General features: G+C 43.1%; 1 protein-coding gene across 6 annotated transcripts in view; it reads left to right on the top strand.

The window, feature by feature from the left end:
• EXOC4 (exocyst complex component 4) overlaps positions 1 to 18,337 on the top strand; it is a 421,296-nt gene that overhangs the window by 183,417 nt on the left and 219,542 nt on the right. For all 6 annotated transcript variants that reach the window (XM_074869675.1, XM_074869674.1, XM_074869678.1 and 3 more), the window contains exon 10: positions 15,140 to 15,236. In XM_074869675.1, the coding sequence (XP_074725776.1) occupies positions 15,140 to 15,236 (97 nt within the window). The remainder of the gene's footprint in view (positions 1 to 15,139; positions 15,237 to 18,337) is intronic.

Below are 18,337 nucleotides of genomic sequence, written 5' to 3'. Positions count from 1 at the left end.
TGGGCAACCTGTGCCAGGGCCTCACCACCCTCACACGGAACAATTTCTTCCTTAGATCTCATCTAAATCTCCCCTCTGTCAGTTTAAAACCATTCCCCCTCATCTTATCCCTACATCTCCTGATGACGAGTCCCTCCCCCCTTTCCTGTAGCCCCTTTCAGTCCTGGGAGGCCGCTCTAAGGTCTCCCCGGAGCCTTCTCTTCTCCAGCTGAACCCCCCCAACTCTCTCAGCCTGTCCTCACAGGGGGGTGCTCCAGCCCCCCGAGCATCTTCGTGGCCTCCTCTGGCCCCGCTCGAGCAGGTCCGTGTCCTTCTGCTGTTGGTGCCCCCAGAGCTGGACCCAGCACTTCAGGGGGGTCTCCCAAGAGTGGAGCAGAGGGGGAGAATCCCCCCCCTCGCCCTGCTGCCCACACTGCTCTGGGTGCAGCCCAGCACACGGGTGGCTTTCTGGGCTGCCAGCGCACGTTGCTGGCTCACAGTCAGTTTTCCACCCACCAACCCCCCCAAGTCCTTCTCCTTGGGGCTGCTCTCCATCCCCTCCTCACCCAGCCTGGGTTTGTGCTTGGGATTGCCCTGACCCATGGGCAGGACCTTGCCCTTGGCCTTGTTGAACTGCATGAGGTTGGCACGTCCCACCTCTCCAGCCTGTCCAGGTCCCTCTGGGTGGTAGAGGGACCCCCTTTCTTCTTTCTCGAAGCCCCACAACACAACACCTTGCCCTGGAGTATGATAGAGATCTCAAAATTCGGTGGGAGGTGGGAAACCTTTTAGATCTGCAGCTTCTCCTGTGTTGTGGGACCTTTTGTATTACTGAGTGTCGCTCCGAATAACACAACCCTTCTCCTGTGTTACAGTTTGGCTGCTTTCCTCAGTTGTAAGTAGCCCTCGGAGGGGAGGAATGGAGGGAGGGAAGTGCTCTCTGAATACTCCCTCCATCAGATAAGGCTTCTTCTGCTTCTGCTTTTTCTTGATGAACAGTAGTTTTCAAAGTAAGTTTTGTGGCTGTTTGAAGCTGAAAGGTTAGGACCACAGCAGAGGGGGACCTCTGAACTCAGCACTCCTTTCAGATGCAGAATGGCTTACATCTATTTTTAAAGAGAGAATGATGGATTTGCAGACTGCAGTTATAGGTGGTACAACACAGCTTGGAGATCCCGTTGTCCAGACTTTTCAGTGTTACTGCAAGAAGAAGCTTCCACACTTAGGGAATGTACTCCGAGGCATAGGAACAATTTTGGTTTGTGCTTGTTCCTCTGCCACCTTTTTAATATGCGCTTGATGCCAAGTTCAATTTTTGCCTTCACTGTTTTTCAGTTGCTCTGTACTAGTGTGTGCACTTCTGCTTCTTGTGGTTGAACAAAAGAGCACATATTTCTTTTAATTGTAAAATTATAATACAAGGTATTCCGAGATGTAGGTAAGAGTACCAAGCTAGATAGTTACTGTTCATAGAGCCTGCTGAATGAGCAGAAACCACAAATTATTTTTTTTTTCTCATTAAGCTGAAACATTCAAATCTTGACTTCTTTAGCCTGTGACTGTTGAATGCCTTTAGGTAAAATTTAAAATACGAAAATTGTTAGTACTTGATTAGTTTTTTCAACATGTTCCTTTTGTGCTTTTGTTATCCTTGATACCGGCGCTGCAGTAGCAACAAGTAAAAAGAAAAAATAAAGGCTTGTCTTAAGAATTATTTTTGTAAAGCAGAATTCATAGGAGTTCTTGGTCATTGCTTAGGAGAAATCTTGAGTTTCCTGTCTATAGAAATGTACGGAAACATATATGGAAAGCACTGGTCATTCTCCTTTCTAGAGTTTGTTATATTAGATACAGTGTGATTCTGACATATTGCCTCCTATGAAATTGTGTTTTATTAAAGTCACCAGGTTATTCTTGTGCTAGCAATGGCTTTGATTAAGCACTGTATTAGGGTCATATCCTAGAATAACAGCATTTCTGAATCCCTGGCTGCATTTGAAAGAATTGTGATTAAAGTTCTGGCTGTTTTCCCTGCAATTGCTAATGTCTGCTGAGGGTTGAGTTACCCTCCTTTTTATTGGCGCTGGAGTTCTGTTACAGCCCCATGTGATTTCGTGCCAATATCAGTGACAGTCTCTGGGGGGAAGCAGTTTTGCATTAAAATGCAAGAAGTAAAAGCTGTAGCAATATTAACACAGGGGTCTAGAATTTCCAGCGCGACTTAATAGCCATGGTGTTGGTTGTTTTCTAAAGTCTAATTCGTCTTTGATTGAATTTCGGGCAAAACAAAGCAAGGAGGATAAGGAGGTGGGGAAACCCATCTAAAAGAGATTATGGATGAACAGGTTGAAAAATGCTGCCTGACAGGTCATACTCTGAGCAATCTGATAATTTCTGCTGGCACAGGGGGTTGTTTTGTGCATTTTGTGCACTGGCATGGACAATCCATCTCGGTTCCCTTGGGGAAAACGCCTGTTATTAGTAGGGATCGTTCTACATATTGCTGGAAAATGAATTAATTCACACAAGTGTATGCACAGATGAGGAGTAAGGACATTCTTTTGTTGTTATAAATTTATAGAGGCATCACAGTGTTGAATAATCAAGTAGGATTTATTTTGCCTTGTTTTACATGCCAGGCTTGTAACATTTTCAAGACTTGTCAAAAGATTGGCAAATTGATCTTCATTAGAACTGATGCATTCATTAATACGTGGAAAACAAGTCTATGACAGCTTTCTTGGACAGCATGATGGCTGCTGTAGCCCCAGCTGTGGACAGTTTCTGAATCCTCTTGTTTCCTTCCTGTGTCCTCATGTTAAAAAATTAAGTATTTCAGTAGATATATACTTCTCCTAAAAGACCGTACAACATTTTACACTGTTTATTTCATTATTTCTCATACCAGGCCCATAAGAGGGGTTCTAGCAAATCTACCCCTTCTCAGAAGTGGATGGGTGGAAATACAGCCTTGTCCAACGTTATGCCACAAGCCTACAGCCTCTCCAGGTGTATCTTGCTGTAACCACCAATCCCTTTGTCTAAAATGGTCGTGAACTTTTAAGTATTAAAAAGGAAGATGAAATGTGGGAAGTTTTAAACAGTTTATAAGAGTATAGCACAATAAATGACGGTATATCAATAAATATCTTTGTCTTATTGCACTTACTTCCTCTGTTTGCTCACGTTTATTTTTTTCTTCTGACATTAAAACTGAATAGAAGACATATCAGGAATATAAAAAATTCAGGTAGGAGCCATTTGCCACTGCTGGAGATAAGATAAAGAAAGCAAGCTTTGAGAAGAAAATAGTTGAAAAGTGAATGCAGTGTGTAAGTAATCACAGTTCATTAGCTCTAGCATGTTTTCTGGCTTTGGATAAGGATTTATGCTGCAGCCATGCTTTGGAAGAGCTTACATCTGTACACTGTAGTTTTAGGGAAGCCAACAAAATAGTAAATATGCAAGCTGACAAATACATTAATCAAAGTGCCTGCTGCTGAGTCGCGTGGCCTGGGAAGAAAAAAAAAAAAAAAAAAGAGGAGAAAGAAAAGTATGCATTTTAAACAATTTCTGTAGCTGAAAGGAGACTTTACATATGTGGCTGACACACTGATCAAATGATAAAGTAGAGTCAAATTGAACCTCAACCTTTTGTACAGCCTGTGAAAGTGAAGGCACGCTGCAGTTTTTCAAGGCAGATGGAGTGTGAGCAACTAATAAATCAGGTTTTGAAACATTAAAGAGCAACTTATTTAAATGCATATGGTGTTGGATCTCAGACAAGACAGTATAGGAGAGCGTAAAAGGATTGGGCATGGGAACATCAGCAGAACAATATGTCTGTGCACCAGCTATGTGACTGCATCCAAATCAGCTTCTTGTACTGAAGTCCTGCTATGTAGTAAACGGAGGGTAACAACAGTTGGTCAGAAGCAAGCAGGAGAAGCCGTTTCAGGCAGAAATCTCAGGCAGTGAATGGTGGTGCAGTCAGTTTGGTAGGTTGGAGCCATGTTCTGTGTTAAATGGAAAGCTGAAGTGTAAACAAGAATTTAAGAATAGTGAATAAAACCTTTGTTCCTTTTTGTCTGCAGCATTTGAGTCTTTTGTCTACAGGTTGGAGTCACTATTTCAATTCCCCTTCTGGGAAACTGAAACACAGAAACCCGATCAAGGTCAGAGAGGCCATATTAGACCCATGACTTCAATCCAGATCTGCAGTTGAGCACTAATAAAAACTTTTATATGAAGTCTGGGTTGCATAAATCTGCATCAGCTGCCTGTTGGTTCCTGGACTGATTTGTTAGATTTGATAGCAATGTGTGTTGTCATGGCAGGGAACTCTGTACCTGTGCAGAACAAAAGGCCAGACTGCTGTCGTCATGGTGAGTAGGACTTGTGCTTGTGCTCCCTTTGAGCAGAGAGGCAATTTGTGGCAGTATTACCTCTCCTGCTTTTGGAAATTATTTTTCCTTCAGCGTGATTTGAGGCTGAATGTGTGCTCTACAAACTTGAACGTTAACAACAGCTCTCTTCCCTTCTTTCCCATTTTTATACCTGCAAGGCATTTGTGATGGTCCAGCCATGAGACTTGGCTTGACCTCAGCTGGGATTTTTGATCGTTGTGGTGACTGATGTGGTCTCAACCCCACAGCAAAAAGGCTTGGTGCATATTTGGGAAGCTCTGGCCTCCTGTGTCTGTACTAGTCCCCTGGCACAACAGCCCCATTGCTCCGTGAAGCAAACACAGAACCAGCGAGGAGCCCTGCTTGACTTTTTGCACAACATTTGTTATTCCAGTGAAAGTTTTTTAGGTTGGAAAGCTGCTCTGCAACCCATGTTAGGGAGCATCACCCCAAATGCTGCTTCTGGGAGAATTGCTGAGAGTTTTTTCATTTAAGGAAATATTACAGAAATGAAACGTGATGTACTTTATAACCTTAAAGGTCAGCTTCCTTGGTTTTTTTTCCTCACTTCACATCTTTTTTATCTTAATTCCCACCCCACCTCTCTGTCAAAGAAGAAAAATATTTACAAAGTAACTGAACAGATCAAAGTATATAGTCCATGTGGATTTAGGGTGTACCGGTACCTGGCTACGGCAGTGTTGGTATCTCCTGTGCAGATTTTAGTGCCAGTGACAAGTGATGGACAGACTGGAAGCTGGGAACAGTCTACTGCCCTTTGAGACAGTTAATCATCTCAGAGCTCCCTCCCTACCACTGCAGAGCCCTCGCCCCGAGGACTGACAGCCAGCATTTTACAAGTAGTTAGCCACCTAATTCCCATTGATTTTGGGTCTCCTGTAGTGTCAGTGTCATCATCTCTGTTGATTTTGGTAGAAGGTAGGGTGCCTGTGTGTTTTTAAACATCAATCCCTTACTCCTGATGGTCTGGTCTATAAATTCACAGTTGCCATGATTAAAAAAAGAGTGTGTGATTAAGAGAAGCAAACAAGAAATGCAATCTTTCCTCTGTCAGAAACCTTTGCTAAATTGCTTCTCCCCTCAAGCAAGGAAGTAATCAAGTATTGGCCAGAGCTTATTCTTGTCTATCTTGATAACACGTGGAGTTTCTTTTGTATGGTGCATCTCAACCCCCTCCCTCCCGTTGCCTTTGAGGAGGAGCCCCGCGTGCGGTGTCAGTGGGCAGGTAGGTCACTGCCAGAACCAGCAGCCGTGTAGTGCTCTCTCTGCTGCAATTTGTGGGTGAAGAGGACAGAGGGAACATCCTTGCTACGTAAGAGTAGATAGAATAGTCCACCAAAAATAATTGACTAGACGCCACTAGAAGAGGAGATCTCTCCATTGTCTGCTCTGCAGAATCCTGAAGTGGTTCTTTCTAGAAGATTTTTGTATAATTCACTTATAAATAAGCTTTGCTTTACTGTATTACTTGGAGTGCTGAGTTTCAGTTCCAGTTGGATTGGCAGACCCATAACAGCTCCCGTGTACGGTTTGTAGGAGTCCAGCAAGAAAGGAAGAGAACATGGCTCCGAAACAGAAAATTATTAACCCAGAGTTGACCCACACCAGTGGGAAAGTGTAGTGTTTCAAGGCTGTCTGCCAAACAGTATTCTTAATAAAAGTATAAGTCTTCAAAAACAGTGTTTGTTCAAAAGGAAGGATCTGTGGATTTGGAAGTTTAATGATTATTTTCTGTGAAGCTGGCTTGCACACACAGGCTGGTTGGAACATGGGGCTGGACACTTCTGGGGTTTCTGTTATATTTGTTCACTTGGATAAACCTGCTCAGCTTCAGGGAAGACCTACCTAGGTTCTGTCGCAGTGCTTATAGCGCTGCCTGTCCAAGGTCAAGGTGCTTGAAGTGCTCACAGAATCTACTTTTAGGTTCAGGATACTGGATTAATTTGGGGGGGAATAGGTGATGGGAGCAGACATTCCCAAGTGGAGGACATGTCTTACGGGGAGCGGCTGAGGGAACTGGGGGGGTTTAGTGTGGAGAAGAGGAGGCTGAGGGGAGACCTCATGGCCCTCTCCAACTCCCTGAAAGGAGGGTGCAGAGAGGGGGGATGAGTCTCTTGAGCCAAGGAACCAGCGGCAGGCCAAGAGGGAATGGCCTCAAGCTGCGCCAGGGCAGGGTCAGACTGGCTCTTCGGAAGGATTTCTTTGCAGAAGGGGTTGTTGGGCGTTGGAATGGGCTGCCCAGGGCAGGGGGGGAGTCCCCATCCCTGGAGGGGTTGAAGAGTCGGGTTGACCCAGCGCTGAGGGATCTGGTGGAGTTGGGAACGGTCAGGGTGAGGTTCATGGTTGGACTGGAGGAGCTTCAAGGGCTTTTCCAACCGAGATGATTCTGTGATTCTGTGATTCCCTGTGTGCTTTGTTCCCCGGTGGAGACCAGTCTGGAGAGTGGACCAGATTCTTCTCCATCCCTTCCCTCTTCCCTGCTGAGATCAGGAGAGCCGGTGGCTGAGCCCTTGCCTCAAGTATTCACTGCACCATGTGGGCTCTACCAAAGTGGGTATCTTAGAGCAGTTTGAAAAATGGCCTGAATGCAGTTAAGGTTGATGATTCAAGACATGCAAAAGAATTCTAGAGAAGATCAATTATGTCTGTTTTCTTATAAAAAGAACTTAAATGTCCATGCCAATATGTTGAACCACTGGTGCGAATTAGTACAGTAAAGACAGGGCTTGATGCTTGTGTTTTGTGTGTGGCTTTAAGGGGATGTAGCTGTAAGACAATAGAGTCCTAATGTACAGAAATATGAAAAAGCAGAAGAATTCCATTATAAAACTCCATAGTTATTGTTCTGTAATAGCACAGATCAATCACTTTTTTCTATTGAGCTGTTTTATAATAACCTGCTTTTCTCTCTTTGGGCAGCTCTTGCTTTCTTCCCTTTCATGCTAAATGAAAATCTGTATTTCCATACCTTGAAGATGGTGTGCAGGTAATAACTATGTTGTTGATCTCCACATAATCAAGAACTTTTGGGAAGGACCGTAACATCTAAACTGCTTCCTTTTCTCCTGTAAGTTTGCTCTGATGCTCAGAGTAGAGGAGGTGGCATTGATTTGCAAGCTGTGTTGATTGCTTGATTGTTGTGTCTTCAAAGCCTATTTCTTTATTCTTTTTATGGTTGCATAGATTAACGTGAAGTGGCTCACTAGGAAAGGTGCTTTGATCACAGAGAGGTGCCGAAGAATTGTGCACTACGTGCCTGGAACCTGTTTAGCTGAAAAGTTTGCAGTCATGGAGAGATTAGTGAAGTTGTCCTGTACTAACACAGGGGATAGGAGGGGAAGAGAGCAAAGAGGGGAGGTTTGCCTGTGGTAATCATAGTTTTTGGGTGCTTGCTGTTTCTATTGTGACCACATTAATATTTCTTGGATGTTTTGAAAAGCGGTTTACTTATTAGCCAAATATCTTTGTGTCTGAAAAGTTTTTTGTCTGGTAGGTGTCATGGTTTAACCTGAGATGGCAAATAAGCTCCACACAGCTGCTCACTCCCTGGTGGGGTGGGAGGAAGAATCAAAAGGGTAAAGTGAGAAAACTCGTGGGTTGAGATAAAGACAGTTTAATCGGTAAAGCAAAAGCCACACCTGCAAGCAAAGCAAAACAAGGGATTCATTCTCCACTTCCCATGGGCAGGCGGGCGCTCAGCCATCTCCAGGACATTAGGGCTCCATCACACGTAACGGTGACTTGGGAAGACAAACGCCATCACTCTGAATGTCCCCCCCTTCCTTCTTCCTCCCCCAGTTCTACAGGCTGAGCGTGACGCCGTATGGGCTGGGACATCCCTTGGGTCAGTTGGGGTCAGCTGTCCCGGCTGTGCCCCCTCCCAACTCCTTGTGCCCCCCCAGCCACTCGCTGGTGGGGTGGGGTGAGGAGCAGAAAAGGCCTTAGCCCTGTGTAAGAGCTGCTCAGTGATAACTAAAACATTCCTGTGTTATCCACACTGTTTCCAGCACAAATCCAAAACATGGCCCCGCACTAGCCACCACAAAGAAAATCAACTCCATCCCAGCCAAAACCAGAACAGATGGATTTAAAGTGTATTGGGACTGAAGATGCACAAATCCGGGCTGGGCGAGGAGGGGATGGAGAGCAGCCCCAAGGAGAACAACTTGGGGGGGTTAGTGGATGGAAAAATGAACATGAGCCAGCAACGTGCGCTTGCAGCCCAGAAAGCCACCCGTGTGCTGGGCTGCACCCAGAGCAGTGTGGGCAGCAGGGCGAGGGCGGGGATTCTCCCCCTCTGCTCCGCTCTGGTGAGACCCCCCTGCAGTGCTGGGTCCAGCTCTGGGGGCACCAACAGCAGAAGGACACGGACCTGCTCGAGCGGGGCCAGAGGAGGCCATGAAGATGCTCAGGGGGCTGGAGCACCCCCCTGTGAGGACAGGCTGAGAGAGTTGGGGGGTTCAGCTGGAGAAGAGAAGGCTCCGGGGAGACCTTAGAGCGGCCTCCCAGGACTGAAAGGGGCTACAGGAAAGGGGGGGGGGGGGGGACTCGTCATCAGGGGGGTAGCGATAGGATGAGGGGGAATGGTTTTAAACTGACAAAGGGGAGATTTAGATGAGATCTAAGGAAGAAATTGTTCCCTGTGAGGGGGGTGAGGCCCTGGCACAAGTTGCCCAGAGAAGCTGTGGCTGCCCCCTCCCTGGAAGGGTTCAAGGCCGGGTTGGACGGGGCTTTGGGCAACCTGGGCTAGTGGAAGGTGTCCCTGCCCATGGGAGGGGGGTTGGAGCTACATGGGCTTTAAGGTCCTTTCCAACCCAAACCATCCTGTGATTGTATGATGAAAAGCATTAAGACAGATACAGCTCTGAAACAATTAGGTAATGTGTTATGGTGCTCTGAAGTGACAGTGTAAGAAATTTCACCTTTTAAAAGTACTCTTACTAGAGATAGAGAGAGCTTTCCTTACAGTGTTGTTAAAAAAAAAGAAATTACTTACTATGATTTTAAAAGGTGCAAGAAGCTTCTTATAACATGCTGAGCTACCTCCTCTCTGATGTCTTCATATCCTTCAAGGAACAGATCAAGAGAAGGAGTGGTGTGTGATTTTTCTTCAAGCATGATGTTGAGGAGTAAAAACTTTCATACAAATCTTGGACCTTTCTGGAGAAAATTGTTTCACTTAAAAAAAAAAAAATCCAAACCCAAAACCAAAAACCCCAGGAAAAGGAAATATGAACATCATTACTGTCTCTGGTTTTTTTGTGGGTTTGTTTGTGTGGTTTTTTGTTTGGTGGTTGTTTTTTTTTTTTTTTATTTTCATGGTAGAGAAGTTATCTTGATAAATGAGGAAGTTGCAGGGTAAGTCTCACTGTGATCATTTTTTACAAATTAGGATCAAGCTTTTTCTGTAGATATTGCCATCCCTGGTTATAGAAGTAACCAGAATTTCATTAATCGCAACATTATGGATCAGGAAACTCCATGCAGTGTGTTCCGGGGTTTTGTCTTTAAATGAGGATCTATGAGTTGTATGATGGGGTGTATCTAACTTAAGCTTTGCCTTCAGTACTGTTTCAGTACACAAAATAGGTATAGGAATACCAAGAAGTTGTTTAATTAATTTACAGAGCATTCTGAGAATTCTGAAGAACGCTAATATTTCGTGTTTCTATCGCGTGCTTCAGTATGTTTTCCATACGAGGTAAATAAAGGAAATCCAGGTATACCTCAAATTGTGGTGCCAACTCTGTGCTTGAGTTACTTCATAGCAGAAGAAACTCCCGTTTTTCTGGGAAGATCACTTCTGGGACAAGAAATCATGCCATCGTTCTTCTGAGAGCTGCTCTGTATGTAGATAACAGGATGTTAGCAGTAAACCTGGGATATCCATGATGAATACTTAAATTTTTAAAATACTGAGCAGAATGGAAAAGTTGAAGCAGTCTTAATGTTTGTTCAGACTTTAAACGCATGCAGAGATTCTAGCTTTCTTGGTAATCTAATGCCTTTTCATATTGAAGCATGACATTTTAGGCTCCATTTCAGAAACATTCAGCTGCGTTACTAATGGACCTGTCTCTGACTCCCACTTGCAGCAGTATTCAGGTGGGCACACTTCATTGCTAGCACAGCATGAGGATATCATTAACTGTTTGACAAATTTCACTTCACCTCAAAGTTTTTCTTTTTTTTTTTTTTTTTTTTTTTTCTCTCATAATTTATTACTAGAGAGATTAAATCAGCAAGCTGGTGCTCTTAAGAAAGAACTGCTTCAACAATAGTACTTTCACAGAATCCCAGAATCATTCAGGTTGGAAAAGACCCTTGGGATCATTGAGTCCAACCATCAGCCCCACTCTACAAAGTTCTCCCCTACACCACATCCCCCCACATCTCATCCAAACGGCCCTTAAACACACCCAGGGATGGGGACTCCACCACCTCCCTGGGCAGCCTATTCCACTCTCTCACCACTCTTGCTGGGAAACATTTTTCCTCATGCCCAGTCTGAACCTCCCCTGTTGCAGTTTAAAGCCGTTCCCTCTTGTTCTGTCACTAATTCCCTGGGAGAAGAGACCAGCACCAACCTTTCTACAACGTCCTTTCAGGGAGCTGTAGAGAGTGATGAGGTCTCCCCTCACCTTCTCCTCCTCACACTGAACAGTCCCAGCTCCTTCAATCTCTCCTCACAGGATTTATTCTCCAGGCCCTTCCCCAGCTTCGTTGCCCTCCTCTGCCCTCGCTCCAGCCCCTCGAGATCTCTCTCGTATTGAGGTGCCCAAAACTGGACACAACGCTCCGGGTGTGGCCTCACCAGTGCAGAGCACAGGGGGACTATCACCTCCCTGCTTCTGCTGGTCACACTAGTGCTGATACAAGCCAGGATGCTGTTGGCTTTCTTGGCCATCCGTTTCTGTTGCCTGTGAAAGTTTGGGGTTTTTTCCTAGTGCCTATGAAATGTGGCTATTGTGGTCTCTTGCCTTACACTAAAAAACCAAAACCAAAAAAACCCAAACTCTGCAACCCGAGTGAAGGATTTCTGTAGTGTGGCATTGCTGAAGCAATGGTGTATACTCGGTCCAGATGGTTATTGGAATGCTGTGTACATCGTGATGTTGTACATGGGTGAGCATGGATGGTTAGTCCCGTAGTCAGTGCTTATAGTGAGCTGTCATGGCAGTAAAGTTGAGCACTTACATACAGTTGAAACTCTTCAGTGCTCACTTGGAATTAGTTTTTACAGCTCTTTTTCCCTAATGAGGCGGATAGTTTTCTTCTCGTGGAGTCTGCTTGTACATTCGGGACACCCAGCAGTACAGCATTTGTGTGCTTAGCTGTTGTTTGAGAGATGATGCAAACTGCCTCTCTGATAATCATCTTGATAAGGAGTAAAAAACAACAAACCACTGGCTGTTTTGTCCACTCTTCCTTCACATGCTACCTGCTTTCTGTGGGGCTGCCTGGTATTGATTTCTTTGGATGAATGATCATTCACCTCCCTGCAAGAGATGCTCTTGGTAGGAATCAATAAGAACGAGGTGTATTTTTATGTAGATGTATGTAGGTGTAAGAATGGTGTATTTTTGTGGAGATGCCTGTTGGCTCTCCAGCACAGGGTGTTACCTGCAGTGGAGGTATCATGTTGACTGATCAATGTAAATACACATTTCAGATCTTGATGTCGTCAGGGGGAATCCCCACCAGAGATTTACACTCAAATATACAGGCAAAGGCATCGTAAGTTCTCCCTTGCTTCCATTTGGGCTTTTTCCCTATATAACAAAACTTTGGTGATGTAAATGGTGGTAAATGGCAGCATCCATGTGTGCTGCAGCCATACACGACTGGAGCTGGGCTGCTGTCAGGCTGCAGCAACTTGATTCTGGGTCCGTTGAGGTACGGTGGCAACGTCAGGAGAGGTGAAGGTAAGAGGTGCAGCGCAGGCTGCTGGCATTAGCCAGAACTGTTGCAGTGCTGAGTTGTTGTTGGTATGTACGAGGCATCATCAGGAACAAGATTTACATCTCAGTGTATTTTTCAAGGTAAAATATTTAAATACAAACAAAATTACTTTTCCCCGTAGCTTACACCTACATGCAGAGCATTCGTTATTATTAATTGAAAGCCAAGAGCGGAGAAGATGTAAAAGCATATTTTTCTCTTGGTGCCAGTGTTCTGTTTTTCTCAAATCTCGCATAATATGGCCAAGCAGATAAGACAGATTGTTTTATTCCTTGCTATGGAGTTCATCCCAGTCAATAATATTGATTAGTGCAGGGTGACTTGTTGTAACAAGAATAACACTCCTTTCTTAATTTGAGTCTGTATTTCCTAGTTCATGCCTCAGTAGTTCATGCTTGGATGAATTCTTCAATAAGTCAGTTAAGATACAGACCCCACTGGAAATTGCAGGGTCTGACATTAATAGGGGAAATGAATAATTTTCTTTTCCTAGAAGTTGCGCCTCCTTTTTGCACGATTAAACTGTCACATTGTGCAAGTTAACTTTTTAAAATGCAAAATGAAATCCCTGAACTTTTTTTTTTTTTTAAGAGCTACCTCTTTCTAATTACAATCAGTAAAGCTTTATGAACTCTCTTCTCAGCTGCTTCTTTGCACTTCCTGAGTCCTTCTGTTAGTGTAGGATTTATCATGAAGCTTCAAGTCCTAATGGGGCATTTGGGGAGCTGAGTCAGCTTGTGGAAATAATGCGACTACCAATATCCAGAGGATGTATGTGTGGATTTCCCACTCCACAGGGAATTTAATATTGTCCTTTTTTCTGGGGCACCGAAACAGCATCTTTGAATCTACACCAGTGCTGTGAATTTTTGTACAAAACACTTCAGACCTGGAGGGACCATTTAGGGTATGGAAGGACTGGCACCAGTGACCCGCTGGGTCCTTGGACGTTGCTGTGAGGTTAACAGGAAGGTCAATTAAATCAAGTCTTCGAAGCTTTTTTTGTAGATTGGCTGCAGGTAATGGCCTAAAGCATAGAAACTTCACTTTGAAAAGAAGATTGGAGTCACTTACTCATCGCTTGTGTTCTTCCTCGTACACTTTCCAATTTGGAGACATTCTTCTTCTCGTTTCGAGGCAGACAGATGTCAGGGTCAAAAAATTCAATAATCTGCTGGTGGTGTTTTGATTTCAAGTACTTTGTCATTTTCCTGCCCATAAAGCTATCACAATAATGTGATTAGGTTCTGTATTTATTATTATTCAATCATTAAGGAGCGTTCACATGCAAAATGAAAAGAACTTGATAATATTTGGGATACACAGACTTTGCCTAAGTTTGTATTTTGGGTTATTTAAGGTTCTTAGCCAAAAAACTGACTTGATTAGGGTCACTTGTCAGATGATACCAGCAAGATGATGGTCTGTGCTTTGTGACAAGGTAGCATGACCAAAATACAAGGGATTATGTGCAGAATTGCTGCTGATTTCAGAATGAGATGATGCTATCATTTGCTTATGTGTGGGGCATCTGTCTTCTTCTCCAAAAAAACGTTTTCTTCTGGAAGGGTAACAAGTGGGCTTTGTTGCTATCAGGAAATGGAAGGGTTTCAGGAGACTGAGATTTGTCCTCCTCCATTTTTTCTCTCTCAGTATCCTAATTGAAAGTGTTTTGGTGTTGGGAGCTACCTGCAGAAGTGACTTTGGTTTGGATGTAATGACACGCAGGTGGGTGTTTTCATGCCACTTGAAGTCATGCAGTCTGGGCCTGAGGTGTATAAATAATGCTCTCTGAGCTTGTTTTACTATCAAGGAACGTGCCAAACTCAGCAAATTTATTTTTCCCATAGCTGAGAGCCTGTTTGTACGCAACTGGAACTGGAACGCAAATGGGATTTCTGCCAGGGAATTACAGGACTCGGTGTAGGACACGGGACTCCTGAGAGACCCCGTAAATGTAATAAATAAGTTAACATGTCATGTCACAATTAAAACCAAGCTGCCTTCCAAGGGATTGAGTGGTGGCATCATTAGTCAGAGGTGCAGGAGCCTTCCATACAGCGATGTGGAAGCAGGAAAATTCAGTGAAGTGCTCCTGTTAAAACCCTTTCCAAGCACTGTGTGCTTGAAAAATACATGTTAGTCACATGGGCAAGACTTTGGGTGTTTATTACACAAGATGAAGGCCTTTGTGCTTTTGAGAAAGGATGATTTCAGTTTGTGCTGAAGTGCTGCGTGTTCAGTTTTGGGCCATTCCAATAGCTGCTAAAGTCACGGAAACTTCAGGCTGGAGGTTCCCATCTGGCAGTGGGGAAGAACTTGAAGAACCATGAGGCTCAAGTCCCTTAATGGGATCTGGGCATCTCTCATCTGTGTGATAGGTGTCATGTTAGCACCTCCAGTCCACTACATTGGACTTCAGCCCAACTGATAAATTCATCTGATGTGGCTGGGAAACAATTCTGCAGTTGTAACTGGGTCCTGTGCTGTAGGAGACCTGCACTTACCAGTCTTTCTGCAATACTGTCGCTAACTAGGGGAAGAGGAGCCTAAAGCAGTGTCTGAATACTGTCTGTATTGTTCCTGTTGCATTAGGAGTACTTCCTCTGAGCAGAAAGAGGATAGAAAGGGTGTATCTTCACATTAATTACTGATCTTTCACCAGGAATGAAGCCTTTACAGACAGACCTAAATGTTTAATTATTACTTACTAGCTAAGAATCAAGAGATGTTCAGATCTGTTAGACAACGTATTTCATGTTATTTTCCAGGAGGACCAGATGATAACTTAATTGAAGGTGGCGGATCCAAGTTTGTCTGCAAACCAGGAGCCAGGAACATTACCATCATCTTTCATCCCCTCCTCAGGTAAGTAAGACTTTCTATATATTTCTACAGGTGCAAAGAATTAGAATAAGTAGAATTAACCTTCTTTCTTCATGGCTACGCTGCCACTTCTGAGATAGCATCCCACAGCAATTGGCTTGCTGTAAAGTTGTTGCTGTGCACACGTGTAAAAAGTAATCACTAGTTGAGCTTGTTGCCAGTGCTCTTTAATCTTTTCCAAAATTAACTAGCATACCAAGTGGGTTTGCTTGCCTGGGTGACCCCATTTCATTGAACAGTGTAATTTATTATTGACCCAAGCTGGGAAAAGTTTAGTTGCAGCCTGTCACAAATTGTTTATCACTGACTGTCCATTATGCTTATTAAAAAGTTAGAAGGATACTTTATGAACTGCAAGGTAAGTTCATTCTTTGATAAAACAAGTATGGTCTGTGGACTGCAAATTAAATGTCTGATCTAAAGTGCCATGCCAGTTACTAAAATCTTCACAGCGCATCACGGACTGCTGGAACTTTAAAACAGAGCAGGTCTATAATAAGCCTTTTCTCACCAAGTCATTCACCTCTGATACTTTAATTTTGCTCTTTTTACTTTGCAATCTAACAGTTCGTCATCTTAGTTTTGCCAGAATTAAATAATGTTTTTCTCGGTTCAGGTCAATCTTCCACCTCTGCTTTTTCCTTGCTGGGTTTCCCTTTATCATCAGACATGTCCTTCCCCATTTGGTGTTAGAACCTTTAGAGAGCATTTCCCTCCTTGGCTCTGTTTGTATTACTCACTATCATGAGGCAACAGGGTATGTCTCTCAGATGCTAAAAGCAAGCAGTAGTAAAATAGTAATAAAAAGTAATTGGAATCTGATCCCCTGGGGAAGGAATATCCTGACTGACGTCTTGGTAGCTGAGAACTGTGGTCATTTGTGGCTTCTCAGGACTTAAAAATGCCAATGGAAAGTGTATGAATTCCTTTAAATTTAGATTTCTGATGTCATGACACTAGATATCGGAATAATCTTGAGAACAGCACCTGTTGTGAGGACATACTGAGATTTATTACAGTGTTTAAGATCTTCCCTTGAAAAGGGGGTTGTCTACATTGCATACTCTTCATTTATTGCTAGATGTCCATAATGAAATGGATTTCATAAGCATATTTTGTTTCAACCTCTGTCTCTTTTAAACAAAAGAAATATGCTAAAAAAAAAATTTGCTACAGCATAATTTGTAGATTTCAGCCACTTTATTATGAGAAAAGATGTACGATGGTCAAGATGCAGTATGCTATTCAAGATATGACCACTATGATATGGTCGTCAATCTCTTAATCTTTAATGAATTTACAGGCTTCTTTCAAGCACAGGTGGTGATGCTCTTATTTTTATTGATGAGATACTTCACTTTGATGTAGAAACTGGTGAAAATACTTCTTTCTATTTGCCTTTCTGCTTAATTTTTCCCTCTTTTTTTGCCATCCGAGTCAAACACGAGTGCTCTGCTTTAAATAGCACTTCTCACAAACACTTCACTTTCATTATCAGCTTGCAAGATAGGCAGTAGAAATAATTTGCCTCATAAAAAATAATTGCATCAAGATGAAGGTATCTGCGTACAATATATTTTTCATGCCAACCATCTGCAACATCTTAACTTCCTTGCATTGAGTAGTTCATCAATAACTGCACGAAGAGAAGGAAGGTATTCCGTGACCCAGCTTACCCTTTTCTCACTGCAGAATGGGGTGAATTTGGGTGGAGGTGAAAACTGTAGAAACTATTTAAATGTGATTTTACCTACTTTAATGATGGACAGAGTAAATGCTTGAGTCCTTGCTGTCTTAAATTTAACTTGTGATTTTCAACTTGGGCGTGTGCGTGATGCATGGGGTATCTGGGATGACCATAGGACTGGATTTCTTTTGCTGATAATAATTCCCTACAGGGAATTCTGTTCCTGATGGGAGCCGATAGCAATGACCTGTGCTACCATTAAACTGGCTTTACCCATTGGCTCCTGTTAAAATTTGCTGTATAATGCTGTCTGTGGTTGTACAATGCTGAATATGGTGGATTTGCTAAAATATTGACATTTGCAATAATTTCTAGCATATCGTCTTATGTGTGCATTCCTTGTTGGTTAGATCTTTGTTGTCCTTTTCTAGACATTATTGTATTAAGTGTCAAGCTCTCAAGAAGGTAATTGCTGCAAAGGTGTGAAGTTTTCACGTGCTTTATTTTCCATTTGTTGTCGAGGTTCTTTATGGCCTGCCTCAATCATCTTTCATTGATGTCACTTGTACAGACTTGAATCTGTTTTGAATTCAAAATGATCAATATTTTATTTAGAAGGTTTTGGTTTGGTTTTTTTTTATCAAGTTCACATAAATACGTTGACAGAGAAGTTTTAGCACTGTATGGGCTAGCTGATTTTATTAGGAAGCTGAGTGCTTCTAAAAGTATTAAGCTAACTGGATCACTGAGAAACCAGGCACTGGCATGATGATTTAAAGCCCGAGCATCGCATTAAGTGATGGCTTTAAAATGTAATTCAGCACAGTAATGTTAGGTGGAGAGTTGTAACCAGATCATTCATATTCATCGGTCTGAATTCCTCTTTTTTTGTGCTTCTGATATGAAAAGTGTCATTGTCTATCACATCAGAGAATTGCACAATCACAGTGTTAAGTTTCCTGGTTATAATGGCCTTTTTTTTTTTGAGCCTTTTTTTAGAGCCTTTTTTATTTACAAACTGAGGTTGAGCTTGGCTCCACATCCTTTTGAAGAACATAGAGTCAGCAAGCTTTCAGGGGGCTGTGAATTAACCCCCATATCTCCAGTAACAAAAGTTTGTTTAGAGAAGGTCTGAACTTATAAAGGTGGAAAGTGTAAGGGCAAATACATACAAATGGTTTGCAAGGTCTTTCTTCCCTCAAATTCAGTTAGAGCAGCAAGCCAGGGTTGGGAAGTGAGATGTTATGTCATTTGGGATGTGGGTCCCTAATTTCCACTAGGACAATTGAGACACACCAAGCCCCAGATTAATTACCAGGATTTAATGACACCACCACACACGTAATAAATGGATAGTGAATTTTTGGAAGACAAGTGGGTATTCTAGCAGAGGTGA

Source organism: Strix uralensis, chromosome 5 (genome assembly GCF_047716275.1).
Source record: "Strix uralensis isolate ZFMK-TIS-50842 chromosome 5, bStrUra1, whole genome shotgun sequence".
Classification (NCBI taxonomy): Eukaryota; Metazoa; Chordata; class Aves; order Strigiformes; family Strigidae; genus Strix; species Strix uralensis.
Note: the sequence above shows the minus strand (reverse complement) of the source record. Positions and strands in the feature narration are given on the sequence as shown.